This window comes from Gymnoscopelus braueri, assembly GCF_963280865.1.
Source record: "Gymnoscopelus braueri genome assembly, chromosome: 7".
Lineage (NCBI taxonomy): Eukaryota > Metazoa > Chordata > Actinopteri > Myctophiformes > Myctophidae > Gymnoscopelus > Gymnoscopelus braueri.
This window is the reverse complement of record NC_137608.1, coordinates 26,365,829-26,382,437: the sequence shown is the minus strand read 5'-3', so window position 1 is coordinate 26,382,437 and position 16,609 is coordinate 26,365,829. Positions and strand designations below refer to the sequence as shown.

The following is a 16,609-nucleotide window of genomic DNA, read 5'->3' as shown; positions in this document are numbered from 1 at the left end:
AGGTCCCCGGTTGCAGAATTAGTGGCAGGCCTTACTAGAGCGTGAATCTGTACAGGGTTAATTACGATTGTACCAATGGGACACAAACCCACACAACCAAAGGGAGGACGAGAAAAGAGAGGACGAGAGGAGAGAGGAAGAGGGGGGGGAGAGGATGACTATAGGGTGACTGAGTCTATACACTTCGGCTATAGGCTTTATCATAGAGAAAGGTTTTTAGTCTAGTCTTAAATTTACAGAGTGTGTCTGCTTCACGGACTGAGACTGGGAGAAGGTTCCACAGCTGAGGTGCCTGAAACTTAAATGCTCTGCCTCCTGTTCTAATTTTTTTGGGGTTTCTTGGAGCTGTAAGCATTTTTTCATACTGTGGACGCAATGGTGTTCTGGCTGGTTTATAGGGCTCGATGAGTTCTTTGAGATATACTGGTGCCTGTCCATTGAGAGCCATGTATGTGAGGAGGAGAACCTTAAACTCTATTCTGTATTTAACCGGGAGCCAGTGCAATGAGGCCAATGAAGGAGTGACATGATCTCTTCTTCTGGTTCCTGTCAGTATGCGCGCAGCGGCATTTTGGACTAGCTGCAGGCTATTTAGGGACTTACTTGGGCAGCCTGATAGTAAAGCGTTGCAATGACATCCCTGGAGGTGCACACAGCAGAAATGTTTTGTTGTGCTCTTGCATATACAGTAGATCTAATGCGGCCCGCCCTCCCATTAGCCAATTTTAATACAGGATTCTCATTCTTTTCACTAAAATGACAGTCCAACTGACAGTCCCATTGTGTGTGATTTTAGAGAGGCCGTTTGGGAAACAGAAGGTCCCTGGTTTGTGTCGAAGTGTCCCTGAGCAAGACAATAACTAACTGCTCGTTAGTTTTAACTGTACCCTGGCTAACCAGCTTGTCAGTCTCTCCGACTGCGGCAGAAAGACAGGGACCTCCACCTGCCCCTATAGTTCTGTGGTAATACTGGACCGCAGTTCTAGAGTCAAAGTGTTGCACCCCAGCAGCTCTTATGTTTGGACGACAGCTATGGACCCCCATGGACCTCGTGTTTTGGCCACCATATATAAGGGGAGGCTGTGCTGGATTACTTCGCACAACTGTGAGAGACTCATGAACTGTCCTTGAAAGCCCGGCAGAAATTATTCCCAATGTGTGGGAGAGCACTTCGCTCCGGGGGGCCCGGGGGGTGTATTTAAAATGTACTGCAATTCACCATCTCTCACCTGTAAGCTTGTGATGTTAAGTAAAGTTGAGTATGCATTTCTGCCTGTCAGAGGGTGTCACCAAAGCTTAGCTGCAAAAGGGCTGGGCCTAACAGTTAAAGGAGAATTACGGCCAACGTTATTCTTGCCTTTATTATGACGTTATGATATCCTAGGACGAGTGGTACAGTACAGAAAGTCCATAACTCCATAACGGATCCGCCACAGTTAAAAACCTGTGCCTATAGGTCTTGCTTTAAATCGCGTATTTTAATAGCTTTTTCCTGGAGAGATCTGATGTTTACAGTGAGAGAACATTATGTAACCTGTTGTTCTTGAATGCGCTCGAGCGTAAGGCGAGCTTTCACAACACTTCCGGCGCCTGACCGGAAGTGTCACCAGATATGACACCAGAGCCCTGATCCTGGGTAAGAGAAGAAGGTGTTTTGTATTAGTAAGTAGTAGTAATGTGTTGGTGAATAGTATGTGTTTATTGTAATTAATGTCATTGGTTATGTTCTTTTATTTTGAATGATGTGTTACCTTTTAAGAGGCCACCATGATAATGCAACACGATCTCATTAGCAAAAGTACAATGGATAAGTAGCCTAAATGACCACACAATGAAAACGTGCATAGATTAAGTTAGGTCGTGAAATACATAACATATTTTCTGCCAATATAGGCTACTTACATTTGTTACGTTTCCCCAGTAGGCCTATTACGAATTCAAAATGTCAAACGTAGTATGTTGGCCTATAAGTGTTTGGAGTGACGTTTTCTCATGCCAATACAAATAAAGGTCCTTTGATACACTACACCACACATGACACCCATGTACTGTACCTGTCAAACTACTTCAAAAACGTCAATGACGTCCACAATCAAAACACCAGAGGGAGCTCCACTTATCACGTTCAACCCAGATTTGGCTCAAACAAGGGATTAATTCCCCCCCCCCCCCAACTGTTTACTGTACCAGGGATCATCAACATGTCCGTACATGGACAAACAACACATTTAATGTGTCCGTGGCAAGACTTGTCCATGGCACATTTTTTATTTAGGTTAAAATGTGTACATATCTATCCTAAATATTCACAATATTGTTTTAAGATTTTTTTTTTAATGATTTTGGTGACTCGTAAAGTGTTGAGATGACATGCCCATTAATGTTGCAGGAGATGTGTCGTATTGGTACCCATAGCTTACATAATTGCATCAGGTATGAGGATGCAAGACAAGACAGACAGCTAGAAGAAATGTTTGCTAATAGCTGCCTTATAATTCCCTGAAAACTAGCTTTCAATCCTTTATGAGAGAAAAACATTTTTATTCTTTTGAAAGACTTAATGGAGTGTATGAGGTGTGGTCAGACAATGTCAATGGCATGTAAGTGAGCACAGTGAAAAATTGTGCAGGAAATTAGCAAAACGGAGCTGTTTGCTACTAAGGAAAAGTAGGGCAGAAGTGGGAAAGTAAAGCTTATTTTCATCAATCGAGAGAAAGTGTTTCAAAGTGTCCAATAATAACAATAACAACTAATAACAGACCACAGCCATAATCAATGGAAACCCTCGATCTGCAGCCTAGGGGTCTGCAATCACCATCAGACCTCCAACCTAAAAGTTTGCTCACCTCTGATGAAAAATTAAGAGCCCTTGTAAGGGCTCTTATTTTGTGTTCACAACTAGGGCTCTCTAGTTGTGAAACTGCATTCCTTTAAATCCTGTCATGCCCTTAATTGTGTTCCACTGGCATACCTTACATCACACCTATGCATGGTCTAAGACTTTCTCATCAACATTGAATACTTGTTTACTTTAACGGAAACCACAACTCTTGAAACTACAGTATCTTGACAAACAGAAAACGAGTTTAGCTCGTTCGTCCATTGTGGAGCAATTTGAAAACCCTGACAAAAACATGCATTCATATCGTCCACCGTCCAACCGTGCTAAGGTTTGCTGGTTTGAATGAACCCCAACAAATGAGTGGGGCAGTGAGAATTAACACATGGATTGACCCTGGCAGCATATCAGCCGGTGTGTTACCTGTTTATTAAGCTACTAGCATTTTTCAACCACAACTAATGAGACAAGACATCAGTAGAATGAGTTTGGGAACAAACGTCATGAGACAAAAGTATATACATATATACAACTAATTATTTTGCGGGAAATTAATAGCAACAAAGTTATGCAGTGATAGTGAAGAAAGGGAACTTGGAAAGACACTTTCTGAAAAACCACAAATCATTTGACTAGAGAACTGAGAAAAATAAATAAGGAACTGAAATCTCAGCCATATGTATTGGTGTAAGTCCATGACTACACCAATGTTTTTGACTTGGCTAGAAGTTTATAACATTACCGATTGGAGTTGGGCGCTGACTTTTGATCTGTTTTCCTTGGCTCCAAAAACTATTATTTCAGTTTTGCCTTTGTTTAATTGAAGAAAATGATGGCACATTTTTGTGCCATGATGTGCAACCAGCAAAGACCAGCAGAATCCAGCTTAGTGACCAGCTAACCAACTACACTGACAAACCAGCCTGACCAGCCTGACCAGCTTGTCTGCATAACTATGGTATCTTATTTTGTTGTTTTCCACAATCTGAGCAACCTGATGGTGAAGAAAGGGAACTTGGAAACACAGATCGTGTACAAATCATTTGACTAAACATTTCCAGCAGACAGGAAACTGAGAAAAAGAAATAAACATAGGAACTGATTTTTTTTATATATAAAGATCAAGTCAAGTGCAATCATATTAAACTATTGACTCTATTCTCTTTGCATTATTTGAATTAGCGATCTATAAGATGAAAAGGCAGTGGCTAAATAGATCTCATGCCCAAAATGAGACTACAGGCATTAGGGTCCGTGTACGTTCTGGCAGTTGGATTTTCCTTTTGAAACCACAAATCGAACTTGCTCGTTGCGCTCGTTTTTCATTTTTAATTTTGGGTTGGATTATTTTTTTTCTACTTCAAATGAGAAATGAAAAATGAAGAACGAGCGCAACGAGCGATTTCGATTTGTGGTTTCAAAAGGAAAATCCAACTGCCATAACGTACAAGGACCCATTTCGTGTATAGAGGGGCGGGTTTAAAATCAGCGCGGAGAGAATGCGCCTGATCCCATTGGTTCACCGATCTGTCCGTCAGCCCCTGCACCGTCAACACAACATTACGAGCGACGCCCACTGCACTCTGGTTGGTTGGGGAAATGAAACACTTCCTATACCGGGTACACCGACTCGCTGGTCCAGACGAGCGACGCCCACTGCACTCTGGTTGGTTGGGGAAATGAAACACTTCCTATACCGGGTACACCCAAGCCCCCAGAACCCAGTGGTTTCATTGAAGCCAATTGAACATGCTGGCCATTTGAGGTATTGCAGGTGTGACCAATGTATGTGAACGAGCCCATGGGGCTTCAGTGACGTCACTGGAGCCCCAAATAGGCCGCGTCCATCACATTTTCCAATACGTTTCCAACCCGGAAGAAGGGTTCAATTGAGCCCATGCGCTGGGTGAGCAACTCAATGCAAGTGGATGGGAGGCGATATCCGGTGCCCTCTCTATTATTTTTAACTCAATGGGTACACCGACTCACTGGTCCAGGCTTTTATTTTTTAGCAAAACTAAACAATAAAAGCCTGGAGATCGAGGCTACTAGTCCATAGACCCCTTAACAGACGACGTCACACTGATAAGAACCAGTATGCGTGCAACCAGTATGCGCTCAATGAAACCCATTCGATAAGGTCTCACTAGGACGTGCCTCACTAGCCAACACACAAGAGGGGGTTGAGAAACAACAGGTTGAGAATTGATTGCGTGAAACAATCACCTGTGCGTCCAGTCTCAATGTTAGTAAACAAATAATTGGTCAATTCGTTTTCATTTTGGGTTTTTATGATGTTTTTGCATAGTATTGTATATTTGTCTGTCATTAAATGTTTCGATGAATTGAGTACAAAGAACACCAATGAAAACAAGCCATATTCTTTCTTGGGTTTAAAAATCCACTTAACAGACCTTGAACTGTACTTCCCTCCCTGTGCTTGTCTTTGCAAACTGTTCATAAAGTATTCAATCAATCAATCAATCAATTAAATGAATTGTGACGTGCAACCGTGCGTGAACGTGCATAGATGGGCGTGCGCAGTCGTTCTCACCGGCCGCGCGCATCTGTGAATGGCCAGGTTTGGTGAGAACAGTCGCGCGCAAACCAAAGCGCACGGAGAGAGAGAGAGAGAGAGAGAGAGAGAGAAACGGACGGACCCGTCCGTCTTTTTTTTTAATACCAAAAAGAATTAACGTGTATTATACATAACAAATTAAATTAATGTGGATATAAGCCGCACCGCCCGGTTATTAAGGGTACAATGAGCAATTTAATTAATTCGTTTGCTGTCCTGTTGCAGTTAACACAGAGTGTAACCAAAAGTAAATGGTGTCAAGTGAAGCGAGCATCGGCAGGTGGGTGTGAACATACATGGGTCTTTGGAACATGTGACCACTGTGGGTACTGTGGGTAGTTATGTATGTAAGCAGAGAGCAGTCACACTGAAGCACTGCTGCAGTCACAGGAAACTTCTTGTGATAATCATAACAACACAACACAGTGTTGGTAGAAAGACAGCAGAACGCAGCTCATTTTTCATTTCAATCAGCCAACATGGATTGCGGAATTATAACTTCGAAGTCGGTTCTCCTGCTGATAAGTTTGATATTTTGGGTAAGTTGGCGTTTTGTTATTGGTGTTTACAGGACCTCAATGGAAACAAGTCCTCAGGACTTTTTGGGGGTTATCCTTTTAGACCAAGTGTATGACTTTACCCGTACTGTTTGCATTTCTGTCTATTAAAGTAGGCTATTCAATCAATCAATCAAAACCCCTAAATATATTTTGATGTTGTAGGCTAGTAGTCCTACTCAGTTTGCTCAAATTAATCTTATCTGTTGGGCTACTGTATATGTGCTTTTTATAGCCACCTGAGGTAGTCTTGACGTAATGTTTACTGTAGACTAATTGGTCAGATCTGTTGTTGGATCTTACCTTTAAAATCACAAGTCGTTGAAACAAAATATTCTTTCATTTATATTTAAGAAAAGGCTTAACATTGGAATAATGTTTATAGTACTTCTATAAACATTATTCCAATGTTAAGCCTTTTCTTAAATACATAAATGAAAGAATATTTTGTTTTAGGTTTTGTTTTTAGGTTTTGTTTTTAGGTTTTGTTTTTAGGTTTTGTTTTAGGTTAAGCGGTTGTTCTCTACCAACTAAGAAGAGAACCAAGAACCAATACATGGGGCTGCTTCCCCATTCTGTGATCTGTGAACACAACAGGATGTAGGCTACAGAACATAGGAACTAAATAAACCTTACCTTACTTATTTTCATTTCTTTTTCCTCTTTTTCTTAATTTTTATTTTTTTGTAATGGTAGTTCCTTAATTTTTGTCCCGTCAATATTATCTTTTCTGATTACATTCATAGGGGAGTCGGGGACACATGACTATTGCGAATTGAGTCATTCAGAAAGACTTGTCTGAGAACTGAAACTAGGGGCATTTTGTGGTGTTTTAAAACTTTTAATCTGCTTACATGTACATAATAATGTGAAGGATATAGGTACAGAACAGATACAAAGCCAGTAAAAGTTCAAACCAACATTGGTTAATATAAAAATTAACCTACAAATAACGTATTTGCGCTCCTGCCAATTTTTCATTTTAGAGACCTGATTTATGCATTTGTCTCCATACTTGAGATTGAAATGCTGCAAAGAAAAGACACACGTTTTACATCAGAGTCAGGAAACAGTGGGAGAAGGTCAACTTTTATGTAAGTCAGTAGTCAATTATGTTGTACATCACTGTTTCTACTTTTTCTTTAATTTTTTCTTTTTTTGTAATGGGAGTTCCTTAATTTTGGTCCCATCAATATTATCTTTTCTGATTACATTCATAGGGGAGTCGGGGACACATGACTATTGCTAACCTCTGGTTTAGCTGAAACTAGGGGCATTTTGTGGTGTTTTAATCTGCTTACATGTACATAATAATGTGAAGTGGGATTAGTCACCCATGATGCTAGCGGGTCTACTCAGAAGACCATGTAAAGAAGCTACTCTTTGAGCAGCCCATCCTTCCTCTCTGTCTGAAGTTGTGTGCTGCTGTGACAGGACATGATGAATTATGTCTCAGGGTGAACCTTAATGTCATTACAGGGTTATAAAAACTGTCTGAGTATTTGCAAGGGAAAACATATTGGTCAATTTTCCTCAGTGTTTCTCTCTCTCTCTCGCTCTCTCTCTCTCTCTCTCTCTCTCTCTCTCTCTCTCTCTCTCTCTCTCTCTCTCTCTCTCTCTCTCTCATTATGGGTTATAACACATCTTTTTCATTTATACAGTTTAATGAATAGGTGTTATAGTAGAATAATGTGGCACATTGAATGTAGCTTGTCTATGATGGAAAGCCCATCTATCAGTATATAATCCTAAACATATATCTTCTCACTTAACACAGCAACATGCTTTCTGAAAAAAAATCATATCTGGTACGAAAATATTATACAGTGAAATTAGTACTGTGCTTTTATCGTGTTAGGGATGTGCCAGAGGCAGACTTGCTAACACATTTTGAACACTGTGACTGGTGCATAGTTTAGAAATCACTGCCGCAGAGCATTCCAGAAAATCAGTGTGGTGTATGGACAGAACACCATATATTTGTAAGCCCCACTCTCTCGCTTCTTAGCGTGATCAGAGTACTTGGAAAGATTAGGGGTGAGGGTAGGGTAAAGCAGGAGGGGGATAGGGTGACTACGCCAGAGGGATCCCGTGACTACGGAATGATTAAAAGAAATGAGTCATGTGGTTGAGTGGGCTAGGAAGTGAATTCAATGGAAAAGACAAGTGACTGCACGCACGCGCGCACACACACACACACACACACACACACACACACACACACACACACACACACACACACACACACACACACACACACACACACACACACACACACACACACACACACACACATACACACACACACACAGTTCAGCCCTTTGCAAGAAGAGGAGTGATCAATGTAAAAAATAAAAGAAAAAAAGCTGCGTATCCTTACAAGAATGAGTAACAAACAATACACTATTAATCTACAAGTCTGATAGGAAGAGATGTTCCCATGAGTTCCTGTGCTATTTTATAATATATCCATCATATTCTAAACATAGACTTTTAAGAAAAGGCATATGGGGGAAATGACTTGCCTACTGTGCAATGATTCTGCTGCCATCCATCGATATGCATTAATAAACATGCATATGTTTATTAGCACCCCCCTGAGTGCTAATCATGACCATCTGGTCAGCCATCAGCTGGGTGAAGCTGAAACTAAATTTCCCAAGCAGGATTAACAAAGATATCTCTCTCCCTACTTACAGTGTGACAAGACAGCTCTGTAGGCTTCTATATGTCCTGCGGTTTTACTTCATCTAGAAAAAAAAGACCACAAATATCTCTTGTGTTTCACTCAGTGATCAGTCATGACTCATGATGAGTTCCCAAAAGGTCACATTACCTCACCTCATGATAAAATTGACTCATCATCCGTTACCTCGTGATTTCTATATCTCTTTGGATATAGGTACAGAACAGATACAAAGTCAGTAAAAGTTCAAGTTGGTTAATATAAAAATTAACCTAAAAATAACGTATTTGCGCTTCTGCCAATTATTCTTTTTAGAGACCTGATTTATGCATTTGTCTCCATACTTGAGATTGAAATGCTGCAAAGAAAAGACACACGTTTTACATCAGAGTCAGGAAACAGTGGGAGAAGGTCAACTTTTATGTAAGTCAGTAGTCAATTAGGTTGTACGATCACTGTCCAAAAAGTTGGCCTATTGATTGTATGGTAGACTTTGTCTTTGATTTAGTGCCTATCATTATGGCTTCTTTATCTAAGGATTCTGCTGTGTCTAGTCATGGTCTGATGTACTTTGACTAATGATTGTTTTCCATTGACTTAGGAAATGCAATTCGTTTAATCGTTCTCTCTGTGTTGCTCTCTCTCCACCCCCCATTTCGTAATGATGTGTGACTGTCAAATATACAGTAGGATACAAATCAGATAAACCAATAGAGCTGTCACAAATCCATTGCTATCAGCTGGAAAATCAGTGAATCCATTTCATTGCTGAAATGCTGTTTTTGCCAATGTTTATAAAACGTTTAATATTTTATCATTATTTTTAATCAGATGTCAGATTTATTGTGGTAAATGAGGTTGAGCTTTTGTAATCAATGTTTACACAGTGATTAGATTAATCCCTGACTGCCAGAATCATTAAACCCACTTGCCGCTATTGAATTATGCAGCATACCAAGGAATTAGTTTGTAAAAACCATACTCCATCCAAACTTCAGAAAGAACAGGAATTTCTCTCACCACGCGGCAGACCAATGGGCCTTCCCACATACAGAATACACAACCATATACTGTATTGATTGGTACAGAATGCTATGTAGATGGAAAATGGAAGCATATCATGTGATTAAATTAGTGAATGAGATTATTATACACATTTTCTATTCAGTGGAAGGTGACAATGGGTCTTGTTTGTTTATGTGTTGTTTGTATCTAGTGACATAGCAAGCATATCAGACAAATAAAATGTCGAAATTAGTATGACATGCTTGTCCTTGTGTGAAGCTCCAACATAACAATATAGGGTTGGCAGATTGTAATCACCTCATGTACTCTCTTGCTGTTTTTCTCTTTAGGCTGCTGGAGGCGCTCTGGTCTATGTGGGTTCTTATGTGATTCAGAGCTACAGCAGCTTCACCGCCTTCCTGGAGGACAGGACCACACTGATCCCAGCAGTTATCATTATCGTGGTCGGCGTGGTGATGTTTATTATTGGCCTGGTGGGATGCTGTGCCACTGTCCGAGAGTCCAAAGTCGGCCTCAGCTTTGTAAGTGTGGTGTGAGAGAGAATGTACTGTACCTTCATGCACCTTTCAATTAATCAAATAATCTTGAATCACGTTTTACGTACTTTTTTATTTTATATATATATATATATCAACAAATCAATGCCAAAGAAATCACTTTATTTTTTATCATTGACTAAATTGATTTGTCTTATTAACCACTTAAGACCTATTTTATACTTTTTAAACTATTAGGATTAATTCAGTTATAACGCCATCATAACGCTGTGGTATGTTTTGGGTTGTGGCTCCAACTGATTCTATCCTGTGGTATTTGAAGCGGTGTGAGTGTGCGTGCGTGCATGCATGCATACATAACAGTGTTTATGTAGGTCGGTGGAGGCGAGGGAGATGTTTGATCTTCACACAGGATGGTCACGATGTTGGGGAAGAGATACAGTAAACAATTCATGTGATATGCAGAGTCTAATCAGTGTGATTTTATTAGCTGTATTCATTATGGTTAAACTCACTTTCAACTTAAATACATCCCTATTTTGTGGGATATGGTGTACATTTTCAAAGATAATTCAACATTTTCACAATTTTCAAATATTGAAAATAGCATATCTACTAGCGAAGTATATAGGGCTTACTGTAAGTGATTAAGACAGAGTCAACTAGTGCTTTCAGTCTCTCGCTCGCTCTCACTTTCTCTTTCTTTCTCTATCTTTCTCTTTCTCTGTGTTCCAGTTCCTGTTGGTCATCCTGGTGATCTTTGCAGCTGAAGTTGCGGCTTTGGTATTTGGGTTCATCTACCAAAACAAGGTGAGTCACAGACATAATTTTGTGTCACACAATCCATCCATCCAAACATCTGTGCTTTCCTTTATGGAAACTCTTGGACATTAAAATAGAATCTAACCTTTGATATTAATGCTACAATTAATATTTCACTCAACTGCATTATGAAATATTAGACTGTGTTACTAGTACACCAGGTAGGCACTAATATTTTCATTATTCATTATTTTCAGAAGACACAGGTGTTATAACCTGTGTCTTCTTTCATTTATGCCCCCCCCCCGCTCCAATGTCCCATAATATCATAAACCATTATATTATTCTGATGTTATATCATGGCAACTCAATAACATTACATCATAAAACCATCCGTGTAAAGGCCTTTCCAGACAGGGTGCAATTAGTCAATCAGTTTTTACCGCATGCGAAAAGACGCACAAATCGAACTGGGTTCGTTTGGAAAAAAACGCATCGCCGCATCGCCGCACGGTAAATTCGTAGCCGGGTGTGCATGAGGTCATTGAGAACCATGTGTTCATTTAAAAAATGATATTGTCCGTTTTTTCCGTGCGAAAAATCGCACCCTGTCTGCAAAGGCCTTTACCCGGTGTAAAAATGGACATAAGTGGACCCATAAGGGATCAACACTGAGGATTTTACTGTACATTGTGTAAAATTGTGTGCTTGTCTTCTATGTGATCCAGATAGGGGGAGACCTGGAGCGCTCTATGGGTGAAGTGTTCAGGAAGTATGATGGACAGAACTCTGCATCCATTGCTGTGGATTTTCTACAGAAAGAGGTAAGAGTTACAATATAGTTGCACTTCTGCTCATTAAAGTTCTTTCTTTCCTCTTTCCTCTCTCCTCTTTCTTTCTTTTAAGGTGGTCTCTCTCTCACTCTCTCACTCTCTCTCTTTCTCGGTTCCTCTCCTTTTCCTCTCTCAGTATTCTTCAGTCTAGACTCTAAAATGTCTTACAATTCACAACTCCAATGGGAAATAAGAGTGTTCTCTGTCTCTGTACAGTTGCAGTGCTGTGGTGTGAATACATACAGCAACTGGACTACCACTCCATGGTTTACCAACCACACCACAGTACCTCTCTCCTGCTGTAAGAACAGCACTTCAGGGTGCACTGGAAGGCTGGATCAACCACAGCTCCTCAACACACTGGTATGGTCTACTCTCTTCACCAGTGGTGGAAAAAGTATCAATACTGCAATGTAGAAACACTCTGTTACAAGTAAAAGTCCGGTAATCAAAATTTTAAAATTTAAAAGTACAAAAGTATTGGCATCACAATATACTTTTCCCAAAGGCCCTCGTGCCAATAGACGTGTTTGACGTGTTTTGGTTTTATACTGGTTTTATAAAAGATTGCGCTGTTCTCTATCACCCGAGTGATCACTTTCACTTTCAACTCACAAGGATCCGGAAACAACGTCATCCAAAGATTTCCGCCTCCGTCCACTTCATGTTTGCGAACTGCCTTCTCCCATACTGTTGGGAGGACTCGCCCCGAAGGGACGAGGCTTCCCCTATTGGGCGGGCGCGCGGGCGGGGACTTCTTTTCTCTACAATAGAAGAGTTAGGACGTCACATTCTAATCCAGCCCGAATACCCAATCTCAGCACCGGCCTCAGTAGCGCACCTTGCTAATCAGTGGACTACTGTTCCACTACCTCTGGGAGTTTGGGTTCGACTCCCGCTTGGGACAATACTTTTTCAAACAACCGCGGACAATTTTTTTCGCCGATAAAGTATAGTTTTGGACCATGACGGAGGCGCGCCGACTCAGCAGACCTTGAGGCCGAGGAGTCGCGCCCGAGCGCCTCCAGGCGCGAGTGCCCGCGACGACCGGCCGATGGTCTGCTAGTCGACTAAGCGCCGTCCGAGTTATGTACCGATAGGCACAGAATCGTAAATGATGTTGTGGGGACTGCGTTTGCCCCAACTGCCACTCACTGCACTAACATAGCCCGCCAGCCCCGCCTCCTTGTGCTTCAACAGTATGGGAAAAGGCAGTTCGCTTCATGTTTAGCTTTTACATGGAAACGGCTGTATCTTGAGTTGACCTTTTTTGCCCTGGATTTCGCGAGTTATTTTCAATGTGCTGCTAAAAGAGAAGGGGCCGTCGCAGTTGAAATGTTTGTTCTCTGGGCGACACACACGGATACCGTGTGTGTTTACAAACGGCCGGATGAGCGATAATAATGGATCAAAATTTTCTGTGGCCAGTTGAAAAGGTAAGAAAAGCGTGCATTTTTGGCTAGAGATGGTATATGCACATGCTGCTACAAAAGAAGGGGCCATCGCGGTTGGATTTTTTTTTCTCTGAGTGACGCACACTGCTACCGGGTGTGTTTACAAACAGTCAGACAAGCGATCATAACGGATATACATTTTCTGTGACCAGTTGAAAAGGTATAAAAAACGAAAATCTCTGGCACTGGCCAGACACACAGCCAGAAATAAGTCTGGCACTGAATGACTTGAAGTACTCATTATGCAGAATGTCCCGTTTCACAAGTTATCATATGTCTAAAATGTATAAAGATCTTTTGAAAGCTTGTATTTTCAAATTGCTTAAGTTTGAATGTATGTTTTGTAATAATAATCAAAATCTACAAAGTAACTAAAGTTTTCAAATAACTGTAGTGGAGTAAAAGTACAATATTTGTCTCTGAGATGTGGAGTAGAAGTAAAAGTATTGAAAATTGGAAATACTCCAGTAAAGTAAAGATATCTCAATATTTTACTTAAGTACAGTACTTGAGTACATGTACTTAGTTACTTTCCACCACTGCTCTTCACTTTTCAGTTTGAGACCCAAAAGATCAACTTTGGTGATTCTCCAGGACCTAAACTTAGAAAAATACATGAATGAATTAAGCTCACATGCACATTGTGATCTTGTATATCAGCTATTATATACTTTTTCCTAAGGTTTTATTTATTTATTTTTTCTGAAAAGCTTTTGAAATTATATATATTTATTTTTATATAATCAAAATAATAAAGGGGATATTTAATCGCGACCCACCCAAAAATGGGTCCCGACCCCATTGTTTGGGCAACACTGGACCGGCAGCTAACTTGTTAACTGTATGTTTGTGTGTGTGTGTCTGTGTGCGTGCGTGCGTGCGTGCGTGCGTGTCTGTCTGTCTGTCTGTCTGTCTGTCTGTCTGTCTGTATCCTTCTTCACACCTGTTCTCACTCTTGATCAAACCCATACTCATCTAAAGACCTTATAATGTTGGATATTTAAGACAAGAACCATGTGGAACTAGGTCATATATGGGGCTGCCCATAGTCCAGTAATAAGCCACGGTCTATTTGCAGCTTAGCTTGTCCAGGTTAGCATTGTAAAGGTTACCTCACCCAGCAAAACAGAAAATATTAATGTGTGTGTGTGTGTGTGTGTGTGTGTGTGTGTGTGTGTGTGTGTGTGTGTGTGTGTGTGTGTGTGTGTGTGTGTGTTTCAGGGTTGTGAGCAAGTGTTGGAGAATCTCCTTCAGGGTGTGTTGAGTTATGCCTTGTTGGTCATCTTGGGCTTTGCCATTATCAAGGTAAAGACTCCAACAAATTTTTTTGCTACTGTACATGTGTATCTGTGACGATCATTTGCTTAGAGTATTAGGCCGTAGTCTAGCGATTGTGACTGAAAATGTAATTTTAAAAGTAGATGTGTCAATGCTGGATTGATTTAAAATAACTATGTTTATTTCTGTATGGTAATATATAAGTTGTATATCATTTATATTTTGTAGGCTTCTTGGCCACAACATTGTTAATGGGCTGATTGATGGCGCCCTCTGCCTCTAGTCAGCCTCATTCCCTTTGGCTACTACCAATTGGCTGGTAGACTATTTAAAGCCAACATGGGAAACAGAAAAAGAAAAAGAAACCGAAAGGAAATACTGCTGATAATGGTCTGAGGACTGAAGCATCCACAGTTTTTCCATTGTGTCACCCTTTTTCACTATGTAAATAAGTCTATTTTTGCATCCTTAGAGACACATTTTCAGTATGCATGCCACTGTCTGCAGCCACCTTTAGGTGGGGCATGTTTTCCCAATATAGGGAAAGCAATTCATGTCATGATGCAGGTATATATACCTGATGATGACCGTCTCCCTCTTCTGTTGCAGTTCTTTGGAGTGCTGAGTGTGTGTGTGATCACCTGTAAGACTAGCGGCCGGCGGACTGGCTACCAGCAAATATATGCCTGAACTGTGATCAGCCATAAAATATAAAAGGATGCTCCAGAGAAACTACTCACACCTAAAGCTGCCTGCAACCACTCCTGCTGTCCTGTTCTGTTCTGTTCTGTTTTATTCTCCTCAGACTACAGTGCTATCGGTCAAATATCCTTGTCCAATCATGAAGAAAAGTAGGCCACGTTTCCTATTTTTTGTACAGTCACATTTTAATTTAAAGCTGTATTATGTACCTTTTTTAGTGAATTAAATGTTATTTTGTCCAATCTGTATGGTAGAGTTAATACAATATAACTTGTACAATTGGGGTGGTTGCGTTTGGTCTCCCTGCTGTTCTATTGAGACATTTAGGTCCTGTTTCTGGTTTGACATGACCTTTGACACGATCCTGTTTCTGGTTCGACAAAACTTTTGACCTTAAGGTCAAAATTGAATTTCTCCCCAGAGCAATCAGGCAGTTCTTATTAGCTTAGTGGTAAAAATGTCAGCACTTCCGCAGGAGACGCGGGTTCAAATGTGGGGTAGAACAGGAAAGTTACATAGTGCAGCTTTAATGTATTTGTTATCCAAATCTCAAATTATGAGACTATTGTCTCTCCGATCAAATGAGCGAACACACCCCCTGCCGTTTGTAATGATAATTTAGTGAACATTGCCATAGATTTTTCGGAACACCCAGCCAACAGATGATAAACTCATAAGATTCCACAACAACACATTTTATAAGAGAAGGTCAATTGTATACGGTGTGCCACTTTCAAATGTTGAATGTTTTTGTGACTAGTTGATTCTGCACGTTCCAAAAGAATGAAGGGTGCACACTGGGAGTTACAAACTTACATGAAGCCTTTAACTCTTAATTGCCACACTGAACATGGTGTCAGACAGGATTTAACACGCTTTGAAATTTGTTTTGCTTGAACACTTTCACACCAGTCTGACTCTATAGCCAGTCAAATCTGAAATGATTTTGTATATGCCTCAGTTATAAGCAATTGGAATGAAGGGTAGTGTTTATTAGATAGATCAATAGTAATTGATTCAGGTACTGGTAATTAGCATGTATGATTGATGTTAGTTGTGCAATAATTTTATCAAGAGGCTCACATCTCACTTCGGCTTTGTATTAATGCATATAGAGGGGAATATAATATACTCAATTACTATGTATACAGTATATACATATTATATGTATATATATATGTATGTACAGTATACTGTATATACATATACAAAGTTGATCACAAAAAGAAGAGACCAGTGAAAGGATAATTGATTTAAAGCCTAATTCAAAGATACATTATTCATAGCCAGCTAAATGAATGATTCTTTAACTGTATTTGATGGTATAGAGTTGTGCCGCAGGCTTCGGTCATGTATATTTTATTTCTCAATTAATAAAAGCCAACTGTAAACAATAA

The 16,609-nt window shown here is 40.3% G+C and overlaps 1 protein-coding gene across 1 annotated transcript; it reads left to right on the top strand.

Annotated features, from left to right (window-relative positions):
• Positions 1 to 5,750: 5,750 nt before the first annotated feature.
• On the top strand, positions 5,751 to 16,609 carry tspan36 (tetraspanin 36). Its single transcript, XM_080434191.1, has 7 exons — positions 5,751 to 5,956; positions 10,016 to 10,207; positions 10,919 to 10,993; positions 11,674 to 11,769; positions 11,995 to 12,141; positions 14,454 to 14,537; positions 15,120 to 16,609. The coding sequence occupies exons 1-7, from the start codon at positions 5,897 to 5,899 to the stop codon at positions 15,198 to 15,200; spliced, it is 735 nt and encodes a 244-aa protein (XP_080290317.1). The 5' UTR covers positions 5,751 to 5,896; the 3' UTR covers positions 15,201 to 16,609.